General features: G+C 40.3%; 1 protein-coding gene across 3 annotated transcripts in view; it reads left to right on the top strand.

The window, feature by feature from the left end:
* Window positions 1-17266, top strand: part of pak5 (p21 (RAC1) activated kinase 5) — a 72574-nt gene that overhangs the window by 22516 nt on the left and 32792 nt on the right. Inside the window, exons 1-3 of one of the 3 annotated variants that reach the window (XM_023347629.1) lie at window positions 3843-4161; window positions 12755-12978; window positions 14780-14824. In XM_023347629.1, coding sequence (XP_023203397.1) covers window positions 4107-4161; window positions 12755-12978; window positions 14780-14824 — 324 coding nt within the window. In that variant the 5' untranslated portion in view covers window positions 3843-4106. Of the gene's footprint in view, window positions 1-3842; window positions 4162-12754; window positions 12979-14779; window positions 14825-17266 lie in introns of those variants that run through there. The other 2 variants (XM_023347631.1, XM_023347630.1) reach the window with 2 other exon arrangements.

Genomic DNA, 17266 nt, shown 5'->3' on the forward strand with positions numbered 1-17266 from the left:
AAAGAAACATATATTTTACATAATGCCCCATAATACCCATTAAAAAATTTGGATCAAGATGAGGAACATACAGCAATGAATGTCCTTCATGTGGCTATATTGTCAACGCACACACACACTTAGACACCCCCCGCCACACACACACACCTACAGCTGGTAACACAAAATTGTCAATGTTTGCCCTCCAGTGCTGTCTATCAATCTCTTCTTTTATCAGGCTTGTACTCTGAACAACCTGCCCTTAGATTCAAAAGAAGAAACATTTGTCTCTGCAATCTGGCAGCTGACGGTGTCTGCATACAGATGTTAGCCCTGGAGCGCTGAAACTAATACCGTGCGGCTGAGGCTTCGTTTGACATGCAAATTAGCTTTTGCTATATGCTTTTGTTCCCCACCACTGTTCATGTTCCATTGTTTAGGTATGTCATCTGACGGCCACTACTACCGTGTAATGGATGCCAGCTCTTTTTTTTATTTTTTTTATTTAAGCGTGGGGTTTTCTGTTGGGAGTTCTGCTTTTCAAGAACAAAATGCTTTGCAAATCCACTAGCTAATGTTTGGGAATGACTGTTAAGGGAGGCAAATGTTGCCAACTGTCATGCACTATATATTGTTTTTGGGCTTTCAAACAAATATGTCCAAGTAGTTGGGTTGAAGTTTGCAGATTTTTACTGGTATTGATTCATTGGTTTTAGTTTTGCAAGCAGAACTAATGTGTAGTCTTCCAATATTGCAACATGGACTATGTATCTACAGTATATACCTATGTATGGTGGGGTTCTGATGCAGTTAGACATGTGGTTTGTAATAATTCTCTCGAAGTGGAGGGGAGGAGGTTTGCAGAGCCAAATCAGCCTCAGCTGCCATAATTCTAGATTCTCTCTTTCTGTATTTAGTCTGCAGCTCCCCACCTCCACACTGCTTATCTAAGTCCTCTGCATGTGTGTTTCTGCTCACTTACAGAGGGAGAGAAACCCTTAGAAGTGGTGTGTGTTTTTATATGCAGAAGTGTTTTTTTTTTTTTTAAAAAGGGGTGTCTCCCGATCATTTCATTTTCAAGAGATACCCTGACTAAATTCAACTCCAGTAGTTGTTGTGTGACCATTTTCTGTGATATTGTTTTTAGTTGTTTATTCACATTTTTAAATTAGCGCCCTTTTTCAATGTGCAAAAATCTAACAAATCTGAATTTCCATAACAAAATGCCTTTAAACACTTGACAAGGATCTTCATAGCGAAAGAGAGAACGTATTTTCTCTTTCACAGAAGAGAGCAACTCAAACTCCTCGTATTCAATATTACAACACTCGTACCAAAACATATTCTGAAGTTTATGAAGCAGAAAGCCAAACTGTTTATGTAAAATGTGTCCACAGTCGCTGGAGCAACACAGAAACGAGATTTCAAAACGGAGAAGAAACTTGCTAAATCTAGCTTAGCACGTCAGCTAACTGGCCGAGGCACAAACACTTGTGTATGTGCTGTGTGTGTTTTACCACACACTTTATCAAAACTTTATAGTAGCTTTCTTAACTCTGTTGAGTTGAGTTGGACACAACACACAACCACATAACACTAATGAACTGTGTTACCTTAGTGCACTTTAAAACTGGCGTTTTCAAGCATATATTTTGCACCGACTTTTCTGAAGTATCTGGGACTTGGTGTGTGTAAGTGCTTCTTGTTAAGTGGCTGATGAGCATTTTGTGTTTTGGTCAGTTCAGAGTTACGTAATAATTACCCCACACAGTACACAAGAGTGATGCATTTCTTGTGGTTTTAATTTAGACTCTCTAAATTAAGAGGGTAGGATAGCTGCTCCAGTGAGCCGAAGACTGTTTCATGTAAGGTCAACGTCTGAGGAGAAGTTTAATGTCTCATTTACTTTCTTAACTCAGAAGTTTGCGTCTCCTTTAGCTGAATAATTGACAGGATCTGTTTCAACTGAATAAATGATAACTGTTTTCACTCTCATACAATGAATATTTCAAATGTTTTAATAATTGACTCCTTTTTTTTCTATGAACCTAGTGGCCACTTGAACCTTTCACGCTCTGCTTCTGTGCTAACTGGACCTCTGGCTTCATCAGCTGGAGAAATGCGTGATTCTGAAAGTCTTTTTCTGCTTTTTGTTGGAGTGTTTGTCCTCGGCTCAAGGCCTGTCTCTGGCTGTCCTCTCGGCGTGGGCAAAAGGCCAGACTGCGCCAGCTGTTTCTTTCTCTTTCTTCCACTTTATCTTCTCTCTCACACTTCCTGTCACCTTGCCTCGCGAAACAGGCTGTGATACCTCGACCCGGTGGTGCAGCTTGTGACACTAGAGTTGATATCCACACATGTTGGCATCAGAGGAAGACAGTTTTTTTTTTCATGTAGTGTGTGTGTTTGACAAGAAACAAGGTCTTATAGACTGTCCTATAGATTAAGTACACATTGTAGTGCTGCTCAAATTTATATACATATAGTTATATCAACAAATTGTCATTTCATTGTGTGTCAAACTGTAAACAAATTAAGCAAAACAGCATTTCTGCTGGATGTAAAGAAAAAATAGTGGAAGGGGCTGGATGATGTGACTGAAAGACGTATCATAATATAAGCATTTCATATCAGTGGATAACAATAATTATTGATTAGTTTTAATTATCTGAAATACCACCAAACTGATGACATGTTCCTGTTTTATCCACAGTTTTCACTCAATGTTGTTTGTTTTTAAGCAGTTATGAGGCGCAGTGGCAAAATCTGAAACTGCTGCTGTGCCAGTTACTCAACGGGTTGTTGCTGGGTAACCAAGGAGTGAGTGAGTTGCTAGGCAACCAAAGAGTGAACGAGTTAGTTGCTACTGTTAACAACCTTGCTTAGTTGGCCGTGACAGGTTGAGCATCTAAAGCCTGTCCTCTGCCTACATCTCCCAGAGTGCTGTGCGGTTCCGGAGCTCAGTGAAATTTTTGAATATTTTATCAGACATTTTATCTATTTATATTAATTATGTGTCTGGATTTACTAGCCAGCCCTAAGAGTAGATAAACAATAAATTAATAAAACACAAATAGATAAAACAAATAAGTCAAATATATATATTTTTCAAAATAACAAAAATAATATTGCACAGTGGTGCAGTTGGTAGTAGAGCTGTTGCCTTGCAGCAAGAAGGTCCTGGGTTCGATTCCCGGCCAGGGTCTTTCTGCATGGAGTTTGCATGTTCTCCCTGTGCATGCGTGGGTTTTCTCCGGGTACTCCGGCTTCCTCCCACAGTCCAAAAACATGACTGTCAGGTTAATTGGTCTCTCTAAATTCTCCCTAGGTGTGAGTGTGTGTGTGCATGGTTGTTTGTCCTGTATGTCTTTGTGTTGCCCTGCGACAGACTGGCGACCTGTCCAGGGTGAACCCCGCCTCTCGCCTGGAACGTAGCTGGAGAGGCACCAGCAACCCTCCCGACCCCATTAGGGACAAAGGGTGAACAGAAAATGGATGGATGGAAAAAAATATTGCTTTTAGTAAATAATCTAAATGTAAATCTTACAAATGAAATAAAAAATAATAGCTAACAATAACATAATAAAAGTTAACATAAGTAAAATAATAAGTGAACAAACCTAAATGATAAAAAGAAATACAAGCTCTTATCAGTTCTAATATTGATCCTATGACAGACTCAGAAGTGAATAGTGACGTTCTGACGGGGTGCACAGTGTGGGTCACAGCCGGGCAAACCCAGTTAGCCAGTGAAAACAAAATGGGCCGGGTCCAGGCTTAAGCCGCCTGGTTGTGCGTCGGCACGGGCTGCTGGCGTAGGCAATTTTTTTCTTTTCCCTTTCTGTGAGGCTCACATTGGGAATTATCAGAGCATGCAAGCGGGATAGTAGTGGCAGCAGTACGCAGCCAACATTGGGGACTGCAGTGGGACGTGGACTTGACCCGATTTGTCAGTTTGATGACTTTAACAACCGTCGCTCCTCCGGGGATTTTATTGGCACGCAATTCAAGGAAAGGACAGTTTCCTTGTTTGGCCGAATGAAAATCAAGATGCGTAATTGCTTTATCAAAGGAGACGTTTGACATCAAAGTGCAACATCTGTGGAGGCTCTAATTATCCCTGCCTCACCATGGACAAGCTAGAGCACTTTGATATCTCAAAAGAAGCAGGCAGTTTGTTTCCAGGTAAGAACAGTCAGCCTATATATATATATATATATATATATATATATATATATATATATATATATATATATATATATATATATATATATATATATAATAAAAAGAGTGAGATTAGACACATTCATCATCAGGGCCTAAATCTAGGATGCTAAAGCTCCCCAATCATGTCAAGTCTTCAAGTGTAATTTAAATACGGGATGCTATAAACCTCCCAGCGTGTTGTGGAAATTGTGCAAGAGTGATAGAAAGCCTCTTCATCTGCTAAAGTTGTTTACGACTCTGAGAATCGTCTACAGGGAGCGAGGGGTGAAAACGCGTTTCTGTGTAAACAGTTTTCAGCCAATTAAATCATCTGAAGGAACGGGGTCCAGAGCGAGCGAGCGAATGCAAATGGGGGCGATACGAGCTGGCGAATAAGCATGGAGTAACAGGGGATACTAAGAGCTCACCTGGTGATGATAGAAAGACAAATAGGTGCATGTTCTGCCGCTCGAACCAAATCAAGTTGCTGCAAACGAGCGCCAACCCGAAACTCTTGACCTTTTAGTTCCCATTCTTCTCTCTTCAAAGGAAGACGACAGCATAGAAGAACTACTTTACTTTCATTTTTGCTTTCCAAATTATCCAGGAAACCTGTTTCGTTGTTTTTTGTGCGTCTCGACGCCAGATCGTGCCTCTAAATTACAACGTCGGGCGTACAAAGTGAACATGCCATGTTGTTGCCATGGTGTGTTTGCGCGCGTGTAGCAACCAGAAATAGACATGGCCAGCACAGATAACCGGTGCACACACATGTGCAGAGTTCATGCTCTTACTGCATGAGTGTGTATCGAGGTGTTGCCACACACAGAAGGGGAAGTGCCTGTGGAGGCTCAGATGGTGACAGATGGTTTGGAGACAAATCAGCCTGGGAGTCAGGATCTCCGTCCTAGGACCAGTAGCCTCTTTAAGTATCTTTGGAACAGTGTTTATTGTCTATAGAAAACATGACTGTTTAATAATCCCTTTGTATAAACTCCCTTAGTGGAGAATGTTTGCTGTGTGTGTTCACATGGTGTTAAATGTTACGTAAGAACAGAATATTATACAAGTGAAGAGAGAAAAGTTGTTTTTTTCTTCTTTTTTTTGCCCCATGTTGTACAACACAATGCATTTTTAGCTCTTCAAGCTGTACTTAGTGCCAAGGCCCTACAGCTGTGATTTATGACTTAATACATGCACGGTTCAAAGATCTGCAGGATTTTTCCAGCGCATGTTGGTTTGCTTGAGCTGTACTGTGAAGAACCAAAATGACATGTATTTCCTCTGCTGCCTAGTTGGGGCTGTGCAGGAAAAAAAGGGCATATTTTTACTGCATTGGAACTTAAAAAAAAATAAAAAATTTTACCCATTAAACAACAGAAAGTTACGACATCCTACCTAGTTGTAGCTGGTGTTAGTCCTTTAGGTTGAAACAGGGTTAGTGAAATACTTCTCATAGACATCCACCCGTCGAAGGTTACATCGGTCCAAAGGGAAGTTTGACCCACTTCTCTGATCCAACAGTGAGATATTTAGGGGTTTCTTGCATATACAGCTTAATTCAAGTTACCCGATAGCACATGAGCTGGATCAAGACCCGAGAGTTTCCACTCATTAATTCTCAGCCAGTCCCTTAAGCAGAATGACATTTTTGGAGACTTCTTTCAGCATCATGTGGTCTGCTTTCAGGGTAAACTTCCATGGAAAGCCAAACATGAACATTTTGCAAAGTCCTCCACTTATTAGCTATTCTTAGTCAAATAGAATGACGAATATGGTATTTTCAAACACTTCTTCAAGTTGTTTATCAGACTCATTAGCTGCTGAAGTCCCAGGCCTATACCTGGGCTCTATTCTCAGTGGGACATGAAGAGAAAACCTCAAAAACGAGCCCCCAGAAGAAATCCTGGGGACCTCATTCAAACCTCATTTCACTTGCTTATTTGTGCGATTGTGCTCTTTCGGTTATACTTCATACCTCATGATCATAAGTTAAAGTAGACAGGTCTGTAAATGAAAAACGCTGCTTTTTGGATTTCCTCTTTCTGGACCATGACAGACTAAACTAGAGGACATACAAGTCAGCAATTTGTCTCACCATTTCCCGCTCTACCTACCCATTCCTCATAAAAAGTGATTTAAAGTCACTTAAAAATTTCTTCACTGGCAGCCACACCCCAACCTAGAGGGATCTGTTGCTATTGTTGCACAGAATATCCTTTTTTTGTTGTTCTGATCTGTATTAAGTATCAGGAAATGTCTATGTTGGCTAGTTAATTAGCATGCTATCTGCTTGAGTAGCCAGTTTGGAGTTGGCTATTCAATAGACATGCTACTAAAAGTATCAACGGTGCTTTTAGCCACGACTGATGCTCTTGTAGTTTCCATGTAATGACTGTCTGTGTTTTACATGACTGGACATATCGCATTTACAAACAGCCAAGTTTTTTCTTCTTTACAACAAAGTGCAGTCTAGCATGTCTAGCGTCTCATTAAAAGGCTGTTCAGCTTTTAAGGACATTTTTGTTGATTATGTTTCAAATGTTGCTTTTTTGTTTGAATTTTGTTTTTATTTATATTTTTGTTGCTTAAGTAATTTGTTGTTGATGTATTGAAGTAGTTTTTATGAAACAGCAACAACTTTATAGCATTCAGTAAATGCAACATCTAAAGATTTTCAATCCTTTTATGAATCCTGGTGTAAACTTGCAGACTTTTAATGGCTTACTTACTTTGATTATTAAGAAAATAAGTTATAAAATGTTTTCCAAATTGAACCATGTTGGGTTTTTTTTTTTCCCCCTCCTTTCCGTGCTGTTCAATAGAAACTGCCTGACTCATCATTACAGTTTGCTGACACTGTCACAGCTCACTCCAGGCACACGCCCATGATTATGGGTTCGCAAATCTTTAATCCCACGTACGTCCAGATGCAGTGTTATCGATGAAGTGACATTGTTACTCTTCCGTAGAAACACCTCTCAGGCATTAGTCCGAACTTTGCAAAAGTGTTTTTTACGGTCCGACCATAAACGTAACCTCGAGAGGTGCTTATGTGGCAGAAGCTGTGGAGTAAGTAGCTCCTCTGGCATGATCTCCCAGAGGCCTGCACAGTCAAAGTACCATCCGATAAATGTTTGGACTGGTGTGAAAGAGGAGCTGCTAAAAGCTCTGCGGGAGTAAATTTGGACTGGGCACGTAAACAGATCACCAGTTGTGTTACCAACACTCGGATGTACATTTGTTGCTGTGTCTCCTTCCAGCTGAGATAGGACAACAAGACTTAAGCCCTGCTAGCTTTTAATAATCTCATCCTCATGTAGGTCAGGGGTCACATTCTCGCTCCGGATGCTTACAGACCACAATTAAATCTTGGTGCGCTGAAAGCAAAGTGTTGTACGGTGCATAGATCATGGTGTAACATGAAAGTTTTCTGAAAGTCTTCCTTTTTTTTGGTCCAAGACTCCTACATTTTTATACGGTTTTATCTTGTGTCATATTGCTTGACTGAGAGACTGCAGAGTACGTCATCTGATTCAGATGAAAATATATGAAATCCGCTGGTCTGTCCTCCTCTCCTTCCGCTGCCGCCTGTCTCGTATCTCCCCAACACCCAGCACACTCACACTCACACCTTTCAACTTTATCTTTGTCAGGGCCGCATCTCCGATCACCTTTATGTTTCTGCTGGGCATTCCCAATCTGCAGACGTAGATCCCTCAATCTAACAAGACCATATAGATTGAAGCTTCTTTTCCGCCATTAAAAGGTTTTTGTTTCTTTACTTATTGCTCCTTTTCTGCATTTTTGTCTCACTTTAAGACCTAAGATTGTTCTGTTTTTTAAAAAAAATATCATACTTGCATAACCTAATACAAAAAACATGAAGCACACTTTTTAAAGCTGCAATAGGTGACTTTTGTAAAAAATAAAAATAAAAAAGTGTTTGTTACACAGCACACAAGCTTGATTGACAGCGGTTAAACACTCCTCCTGGCTCTGATTGGTTGTTTATTACCGAGCGGTGTATTTCTGCAGATGGCAGTAGGATGACAGGGAAAAGACAGAGGAGATTGACCTTCTTACATATTACCTGCCTCATCTTATAATGCCATGACACGGTGAGTGTTAACGAATATGTAAAGAATATATTGATGATATAATTTACATACTCCGGCTTTAAGGGAAAACGGCAAAGAAAAGTGGCTCAAACGTTCTTCACGGCGCTTAAAACCAACATAGTTATCAAAAACTAATCCAGTTGTTTTTTAACTTTTTTATTGATCGTCATACATTTTTTCCCCGATATAAAAGTGTGTGAGACACTAGTGTGACTTGAAAAATAGAAGAAGTTTGAAGAGAACGAATACTTTGACAGCAGTGCGCATGCAGAATGAACGCCTATCCCAGGCTGAACGTTTCGTCTTTCTAGAACAGTGGTCCCCAAACTACGGCCCGCGGGCCAGATGCGGCCCGCCTCCACATTTGGTCCGGCCCCCTGAACAATACCAGAGTATTTTCATATATGTGCATTTTTATTTGATAAGTTGGACTTTTGCAATAAAATGTTCCTTAGTAATGAACTTTATTTATTATTAACTACTAGTTAGTAACAATTTTATACATGCATATAATTGACCCTAACCCTTTTTTTTATGTGGAGAACCCAGTGTTATTTGGTTATTATTTATTTCATAAATAGTGTTATTTCCTGACTTTTGTTCTCTGAAGAATCCAGAAAAAGTTATTTGATTGTGCTTTCTGAAAAACAATACATTTTTATGTTTAGCACTCTTACAATCGTCACATTTTTTCTGTTACAAACTGACCCCGGCCCCCCATCAGAGAAGGGACAAGTTATGTGGCCCTCACAGGAGAAAGTTTGGGGACCCCTGTTCTAGAATATAACCCTCATGCACAAGGCCTCCATCACATTCATTGTCAATAACTAACACATCCTCACTAAGATCTGGCACTCACTACAGCAGCAGGTTATTTTGGACCATTTGGTCCCCAGAGTTCCATTCTCTCCTGCCGCGGTCCGTCTCACCCAACTTCTCACCTCATGATCTGGACTATTTTAATAACCATCACTCATCACTTGAGAATTTTCTTTACACATGACCGTTCGCACTGCTGACGCCTTCATGTTCACACTATCAAGGTGGGCTAACCTACACCTTGCATCTTTACTCTGCTTCTTGCTTGAGTTCACATCCTCAAATGGTTGACTTCGAGATCTTATTTGATGCAGGAATTTGACAAATGGTAATAGCATTAAAACATTTTTTTCACAGAATTCTTTAAATTTATAGCATAAGTGTTTTAACACTGTCCCAAAGCCATTGGGTGTCATGAGGAATTAAGCCTTTAGTTTGCTGATCATCTTACATTCATCTGACATAGCATTGCATTTTGAAACATTTTGAGAATTTTTTACAGGCTTTACTGAAGTCTTTTTAAGGAGATGCTATAGAAGTGACTGTAATGAGCTCAGAGTAGCTCAGTGCTGCCCCTTCCTGGTCTGTTGCTATCATATGGTTAATAGCAGCCCATTGTACTTTTCATTCAGTTAAAAGAAAGGCTGTTTGGAAATACTGATACTGTAAGAAACATAGTGTGGAAGCTAAAAAAAAAAAAGCCAGCCATGAATTATTGAAACAAAACTCTAGCAGGAACACTACAACAGCCTTTACTGCTGAGCAGCCAAGTTCTCGCTGCTCAGTTGTAATTCTTCTAAAATCTATTTTTCACTCCCGAATCCTTAGCGATCGTAAATTGTGATGGTTGTTTCTTTAGCGGACACATCCCAAAACGCCACCAGATGATCCTCAACCTTCGATCCATCCATTCCTTCACTTATTTCAGGTGTGTGTGACCTACTCAAGACTCGATTTTGTCCTTTAGACTCAAGTCGTACCTGAGTTGCAAAAACGAGTCGCTTGTCTCAGAATTTTGCATGTCTTGACTGTTCAAATTTGAGTCCTTGCGTCCAATCTTTATCTCGTGTAATCAAGAGGAAAAGCAAGTCGGTATGTAAGCAACAGATGCAGGTCTAACTGCATGTTTTACTGTGAAGGGACTTGATTACAAGCCTTATTCCCTTCTGATTCAGTTGTAGTGATTCACTCCACAACTAGCAAAGCCCAGTTTAGTCACTATAGGATTTAATGCACTCACTACTGAAAGGATGTTTGCAGAAGACTCCTTCTAGCTTAAATCACAGCAGTGTCTAAATGTCTGTATTTTATTTAGCACAGTACACCTCAAGCACAGGCTCTGAAAATAACCAGGTCAAAAACTCTGGGTCTGTTTATGGATTTTAGCCAACAGCCAGAACAGCTGCATATGCGTCTATATCACATTTTTCATAGCTAAATGGATTGAATTAATAATATTAAAAAAAAGTGTCATATTTCTTCTTCTTTTTTTTTAGAGCCACAGTTAAATCAGCCTCCAAAATAAGTTCTCTTAAGATTCTGAATGCTAATGATCACTTTTCACACGGATGATTTAAAATTATAAGTAATTTTCTTATGACTCATAAATTTATGGTTAAAAGTGGCTCATTGTTTAAATGAACCCTACTGGACTTTTTTTTTTTAAATTTGAACTAAAATAGCTACATTTTTAAAATGATAATTTTACAATCATGTAAACCGAGGATATGTAAACATGCCTGTGTGATGAAGGATCTCACCGAACTAAAACACCTTTTTGAATCTGCATTGAATTCTTGAAGCGGTGTTCTGCATATTCATGTGTTGCCGCTCAGTTTTGTCTCCTCATTTTTTTGCTTCTTCTTTAACCTCCTGCTTATGTTCCTCCTCAGCTCTCATGTTCTGTCTTCATCAACCCCCCACATCCTGGTGCTTTCCCATCAATTTATCTCTCCATCTTTCCTGTTTGAGGCCACTAATTTAGCCTGGCTGGCTCTCCTCCCCCGGCAGCAAAGGAAACGACACAGAGCGATTTACATGATTGCATTTTTGCCACGTCTGTTTAAAGTTGCTTTGAGAACCTTACTCGGGTGACTCCTCAGTGTGTGCATCTGAAAGAGAGTCCCTGCCAAGGAAAGTTAGTCATTCTCTCAATGCAGATTTAATTAACACTTTGCAGCAAGTGACCTCCCTGTTACTAAGAAGCTTGTTGCTAAACTCTGTTTACACAGAATCGTTTCCTGGCTCTGCATATGTTTTTGCAGGTTTTATAAAAGCTCAGACGTTTTAAAGAATGTCATTTTTTTGTAATGTTTAAAAACTGAAATGTTTGAACAGTCGTGCGCCGATATTAACAGGCAGTTAAAATCGGTGTTCGGGAACTTCCTGGGACTGTTTGGGAGTTTTAATGAATGCTGCCTGCAACAGCAACAAGTGGATGCTGTCAAAACTATAACAACCAGCAGCTGTTTTAAAACCAATTAAAGATTATGTGTTAGTTGATAAAATAATTAACCCTAACGGTATTGTAATCTTAAAATGTCATTAAAACAAACCCAACATATCGTAAAACCCATGAAAAGTACACTTTTCTTCTGCCAGTGTAATAAATATAATTGTTTCTGGTAATTTTTTCTGTCTCTTCGTGACTAAAAGTTATGGAGAGGCAGGAAAAAATTGAATATTTGCAATAAGTACATGTATTTTATGTTAGATGCTATGCTAAAAAATAAATGATTTTTTTGTTTTAAAACAAACAAACAATTTACCTGATTTTCATTTAAAAACTGTAAGATAGCAGCAAAGGGGGCTGAAGTTTTTATGAGGATTAAATTCAAGCGATACCGCTTTAATTTGTAAAAAGAATTGTGCACAGCAGACTGTGCTAAAGCCGTAGCAGAGAGCGAGGGGGAAAACAAGAAGGTGGGGTGGACTGGTGTCAGAAGACAGTGCTTCCTTGACCAGACTGGCACAATAGTTTTCTTTCACAGCTGCAACAACAGAGTCATGACATTTTGTTCTTGTGACTGGGCACCGCGCAAATTCCCAAACCAACAGAATCACAATAGGGCACACACAGAGGTCCCAATCACAGACCTGACCGCTGAGAGCAGTGTACTTTTGACCGCAAGCTGGAGGCAAACGTGAATGGTGGAAAATGTTGCCATTTGGTTTCTGCATTCGCCCATTTGTGAAAAGGCAGTAAATCTATTTCCACTTGAGGATTTGTTGGTTTCAGCTGTTGTATTGTTGCTCGGAGGTTTCCCAACATCTCCAAACCTTTTACCTGCCGAACTGATAAAGACAAGAAGGAGCCATATTTGTTCAAGAGACAAAGTCTAACACTAAAAAAAAGATTTTAAATCCTAATTTTTAGCATAAGATGAGAAATTTTTAACTGAGTCAAGCAGTGGCAGTTGTAGCATTTATGCCGCCCTGAGTAAAACCCTCATTTATCATCTGTCCACTGCCCTCCTGTCCTAGTGCCACCCTGGGCAACTGCCCACATGACCCGCCACTAGAGTTGAGTATAAAAAGTTTACAGTTATGTTGATGAAGGGCGCAGGCTTTACCCTTTACTGTCCGTCGTTATTTCTGCGCCGTGCTAATGTGCGTTTCCTTTGGGTTGCCAGGTTTGCCAGGGTTTTCCAGCATGTTTGGGAAGAAGAAGAAACGGCTGGAGATCTCAGCCCCGTCTAACTTTGAGCACCGGGTCCACACGGGCTTTGACCCGCGGGAGCAGAAGTTCACCGGGTTGCCACAGCAATGGCAGAGCCTGCTGGCCGACACCGCCAACCGGCCCAAGCCCATGGTGGACCCCTCCTACATCACCCCCATCCAGCTGGCGCCAATGAAGGTACAACACGAGTGTGCAGAGGGCATCTGGCCTGGGCGCCGAGGACAAGTCATTGCCATGTCTCCGTCTGTTGCGGTCATCGTTTGTCCTGCGTCATCGCCGTCTCCACTCACCCACGTCCCTCCTCTTTCTGTCTCTGTACGCTTTTCTTTATGCTGTGTTTTCTTGTTCCTGTCTTGAATCTTTGCTCTCTCTCTTTGTGTAGGTGTCGGTCTCTTCTCACCTCTTCTCTTCCCACTTGTTACCCTCTTCCATTAGAGAAACAAAGTGGATACTCCTCCAATCTGGCCACCATGACCAATCAAATATCTGAAATTATAGCAGCGTTGTCCCCATTTTAATGCTTTAAACCTTCACTAGTTAGTTTCCTCTGACATTATGCGATGCACATTTACAGATCAACAAAACTGATAAACCAAATATTTATTAAAACATGTGACAAAACCCCTGCGAAAACTTAATTTTTGATTTGATATTGACTGAAACAATTTCCGTGCCTCTCTGTGTTGATCTAAAACTATTTTTGTCTCTTCAATTTAGGGAGCTGCTATTCATAGAAAATTATTGATGTTTTCAAAAGTCTCTTAGTGAGATATTGCCATTACAGTGCCTTGCAAAACACTTAATTGTAAAGTGGTAGAATTAGAAAAGCCGGGTGAAGACTCTTCTTCCTATATCAGCTCAAGCTCAGTCAGATTACGTGTGGAGTGTTGGTGAACATCAGTTTTGTCTTGCCACAGATCCACAGTTTGAGTCTGAGCCGGACATTGACTGGGCCATTTCAGGATTGCCTCTACCCATCTTCCCATCAAGTCTAACCAGTTTCCCAAAACTGGGAAAGCAAAAACAAACATGTATAATTAAATGAAAAAAAACAAACAAAACAAAAGCAACTGCAAAATAGTCCAACAACAACAAAAAAAGAGAGTAATGTCAACATAACATGTTCAAAAGGCAGTTGGTAGAAGCATGTGCTTGGTTGTTCTTATTTTTTAAACTACCAATTACTAGTTGATATCAATATTCTGCTTCCTGAGCAGTTTTACTTCAGCCTTCACAATTATACGCCACCTTATTGACCTTTTACAATCAAATCTCAGTTTTAAAGGAGTTTGCGGTTGTATTTTGGCAAGGCACTGCACATGGCAGACGACCCAGCACTAAATCCGGTGGGACTTTTGACCCAAAACATAAAAAAAACCCTCTCTAAATAAATGTTCTGGAATTGATCTGATTTACTTATGTCTTCCATTTAGCATTTAAACCTGCCATCCTGTGAAACCATCTTGCATGCCAATGCTTCTCTTCAGTCTGTGTAACTCCTCTGTGAACGTGTGTTTTCCTCTCCTCTCTCTGAGTGTCTCCTCTGATGTGTTGTTGTTCATTGGTCCCGCTTAACACGTCACTTTGACACGTTCAGTCCATTGAAAACAGTCAGTGACTATTTATGCCTCCCCCCCGTTACACTTGGGAAGATTTCTCAAATTGCACCTTGATGCTTGTGCTCAACTTTCAGTCGGTTGCACCAGAACAAGGTTTTGTTGCTTAAATTGAGCCACAGTTTCTCTGCTAACGTAAATCTTTTCAAACACTTGTGTCATTTGTAACTGAACGCTCATATAGGGGCCCGTATTGCTTAGAAGCACATTGTCTATTAGTCCTAGAGGAACCGCTTTCAGGTCCTCCTGAGAAGAACACCTGAACTCAGGGAAAATTCAGTAACGGAGAACAGCAATATGCCACAGGAGATATCTCTGAAGAGGGGGAAACAAGAAAAATAATTCTCTTGCTCTCTTCACAGATATCTCCCCAGAAAGTCCGGTCGTCTGAAACGCCGTTGCCCAAAGTATGACCTCCTCTTTCCTTTCTGTTTTCAACCCCTCCCCCTCTGTCCCTCTCCTCCTTTTATTTTTATTATTTCTTTTGTTGTTCCTTTCCTAACGGCCACCTTCACACAGTCCAAACTCAGCCGTTTTGCTTCCACGTGTCTCCCCTGCTGCCTGCTGCCATGCATTTTCAGGTGGAGGTGGAATGTCAGCAGGGACAGGGAAGAGACAGAGAACGACTCCACACATGACATAACCGCATCGCTGTGCCGAAAGTCTTTTCTTAGAACTCATCCCCACTCCTCCTGTGTTGTCTTGCGCATGAAAACCTCCGTAGAAAAGATAAGACTTAAACTCCGGCGGCATGCTTCCCTTTTGTTTTCCCAATTGCTGCAGAGCACCATTGAAAATGATGATGAAGATAATCACGATGATGATGATAACGATGGTTGCTGTGATGTGAAGTGCATGTTGTCATGGCAGCTGATTCTGCTCCGATGGAGGCCAGCGCTCTGTAGAAAATGGGTCACGGAGGGTTTGCATGAGTTAGAGGAACCCTTCGTTTCATGTCGTCTTTGAACCTGAGCTACTCAAGCTTGGGGCGGGCGGAGGGACATTTCCTGTCCTCTTCTTTTCCTCCTTAGCGCTGCTTCTCTGCTGTTTCCAACGCATTAAAACACAGTTAGCATGCTGGATCGTGACGGCACACGACTGTGTGCAAGTTGAGGAAACCATCGGCAAATTTCTAAAAGGAGGGGGAAAAAAAAGTATTAAAAAAATCAGGCTCTAGTTTCTGTTCGGCATCTTCAGGTGATGATCACACTAACCCTAACCCTAAAACCGAAAGAACAGGATGGAATCAGAGCAAAGCGTTGCTTACTCCAAGCAGATGGTTTGCTGAGACATCAATTGTTGTCCAAGCTGTTTCACAAAATGAAGGATTTAGTTTTGGATTAGAGACTGAGACTACAGGACTCAATCTCTAGTCCAAAAGATTCTGCAAAAACTTGCAAGTCTTTGGAGCTACTAAACTTCAAATGTGCCTCAGGATGAGCTCACTTGTCTTTTCTTTTATCCAGTAAAAAAAAATACACATATATATAAATCATGTTTTTTTTTTTGCACCTTCATTGTAAATTTGGGAGTTGGACGTCTGCAGTTGTAAAGCAATTCACGATAAAGTAACGTCATTCCTGTGTAAAGTCATTTTAATCAGATTCCAGAGAAAGTGCTGGACGAGACTGAAGTTTTAACCAGCTGAATGGACCACACGGTAATGAATAACTGCCTTACTTCTTACTTGTTGCTGTGCACTACTGGTCAGCTGGCTGAAAGAAGGCTACCACAATGTTCCCCGCCTAAAGGCTATTTGGATGGTTAGGAAATATGTCTAGTTGCGAAAAATATGGAAAGTCTTGGTGTGGAAACCTCAGTGCTTCAATAGTGACAAACATGAAAAGAGGGTTGCTTTGCTTATTTTTTTATTTTCAACAGTTCTAAAATTTGGAGTAAAATTACACTGGACCAACAGTTTTCACCGTAAAATAGTTGCTTTTGAATTGGATTTAGAAATGCTCATCAGAAATTTCCAAAATTCTCAAAAACAAATTACTCCAACTGAGGCAAAAATAAAATTTCTTCATTAAAATAATTTATTAGGATGTTTAGAGTAAAAATATCAGCTGATAATGTCAAACCACATCTCAATTGATTTAGCTGAGACTAAAGTACATCAAATTACTATAAAAAATTCAGCTGAGACAAAAGATTTACTTGAGTATTACTTCAGAACTTTCTCTTTCCAAACCAATGCACAAAAAAGACAGCAAACAGATGTCTTTGTCCTGTATTTGTGGTTTAATATTCCTTGCACTTGTCATTTATTCCCCAGTCTTGCCTCTTGAATTTCATTAGTGTTTTTTTAACTGTTTTGTTTTTTGGGGGGGGGCTCAGGTGTGCAATCATCTGTGAAACTCATAAATAACATTCATAAGTTACAAGAGCGGCAATAAGTTGCTGGCTGGGACTCGTGCCTTCCCTGCCACAATATTTAACAGCGACGCCAGTGAACATGCACAGATGAAATCTTTCTACATGTTTTCAAGGTTATCACTTACCTTACTTTGTTTTTCTCTTCCAGGTAAAACAACCTTATTCTCCCCAATACAAGTCCCGCACATTGATATAATGAAGTAGTCCCAAAAATGATATTTCATTCATGCTTTTGTTCTGCAGGGCGATTTATGCTTCATTTTTTTCACAGTTACATCAGTCATTATTACGTCATGTTGGTTTTCAGGAAGTAATTATAAGTAACCCTGTAAATTCTATGTGATTCATATCTATTCTTTGTTGCGTTCATTGTCATCTGTAGTCAGTTGGTTGGATGGTTAAACTAACGCTGCTTAAAAACTGTTATCAAGCCAGGAGCGACTTATCTCTTAACCAGCAGACTTCAGGTT

Source organism: Xiphophorus maculatus, chromosome 15 (genome assembly GCF_002775205.1).
Source record: "Xiphophorus maculatus strain JP 163 A chromosome 15, X_maculatus-5.0-male, whole genome shotgun sequence".
NCBI lineage: Eukaryota > Metazoa > Chordata > Actinopteri > Cyprinodontiformes > Poeciliidae > Xiphophorus > Xiphophorus maculatus.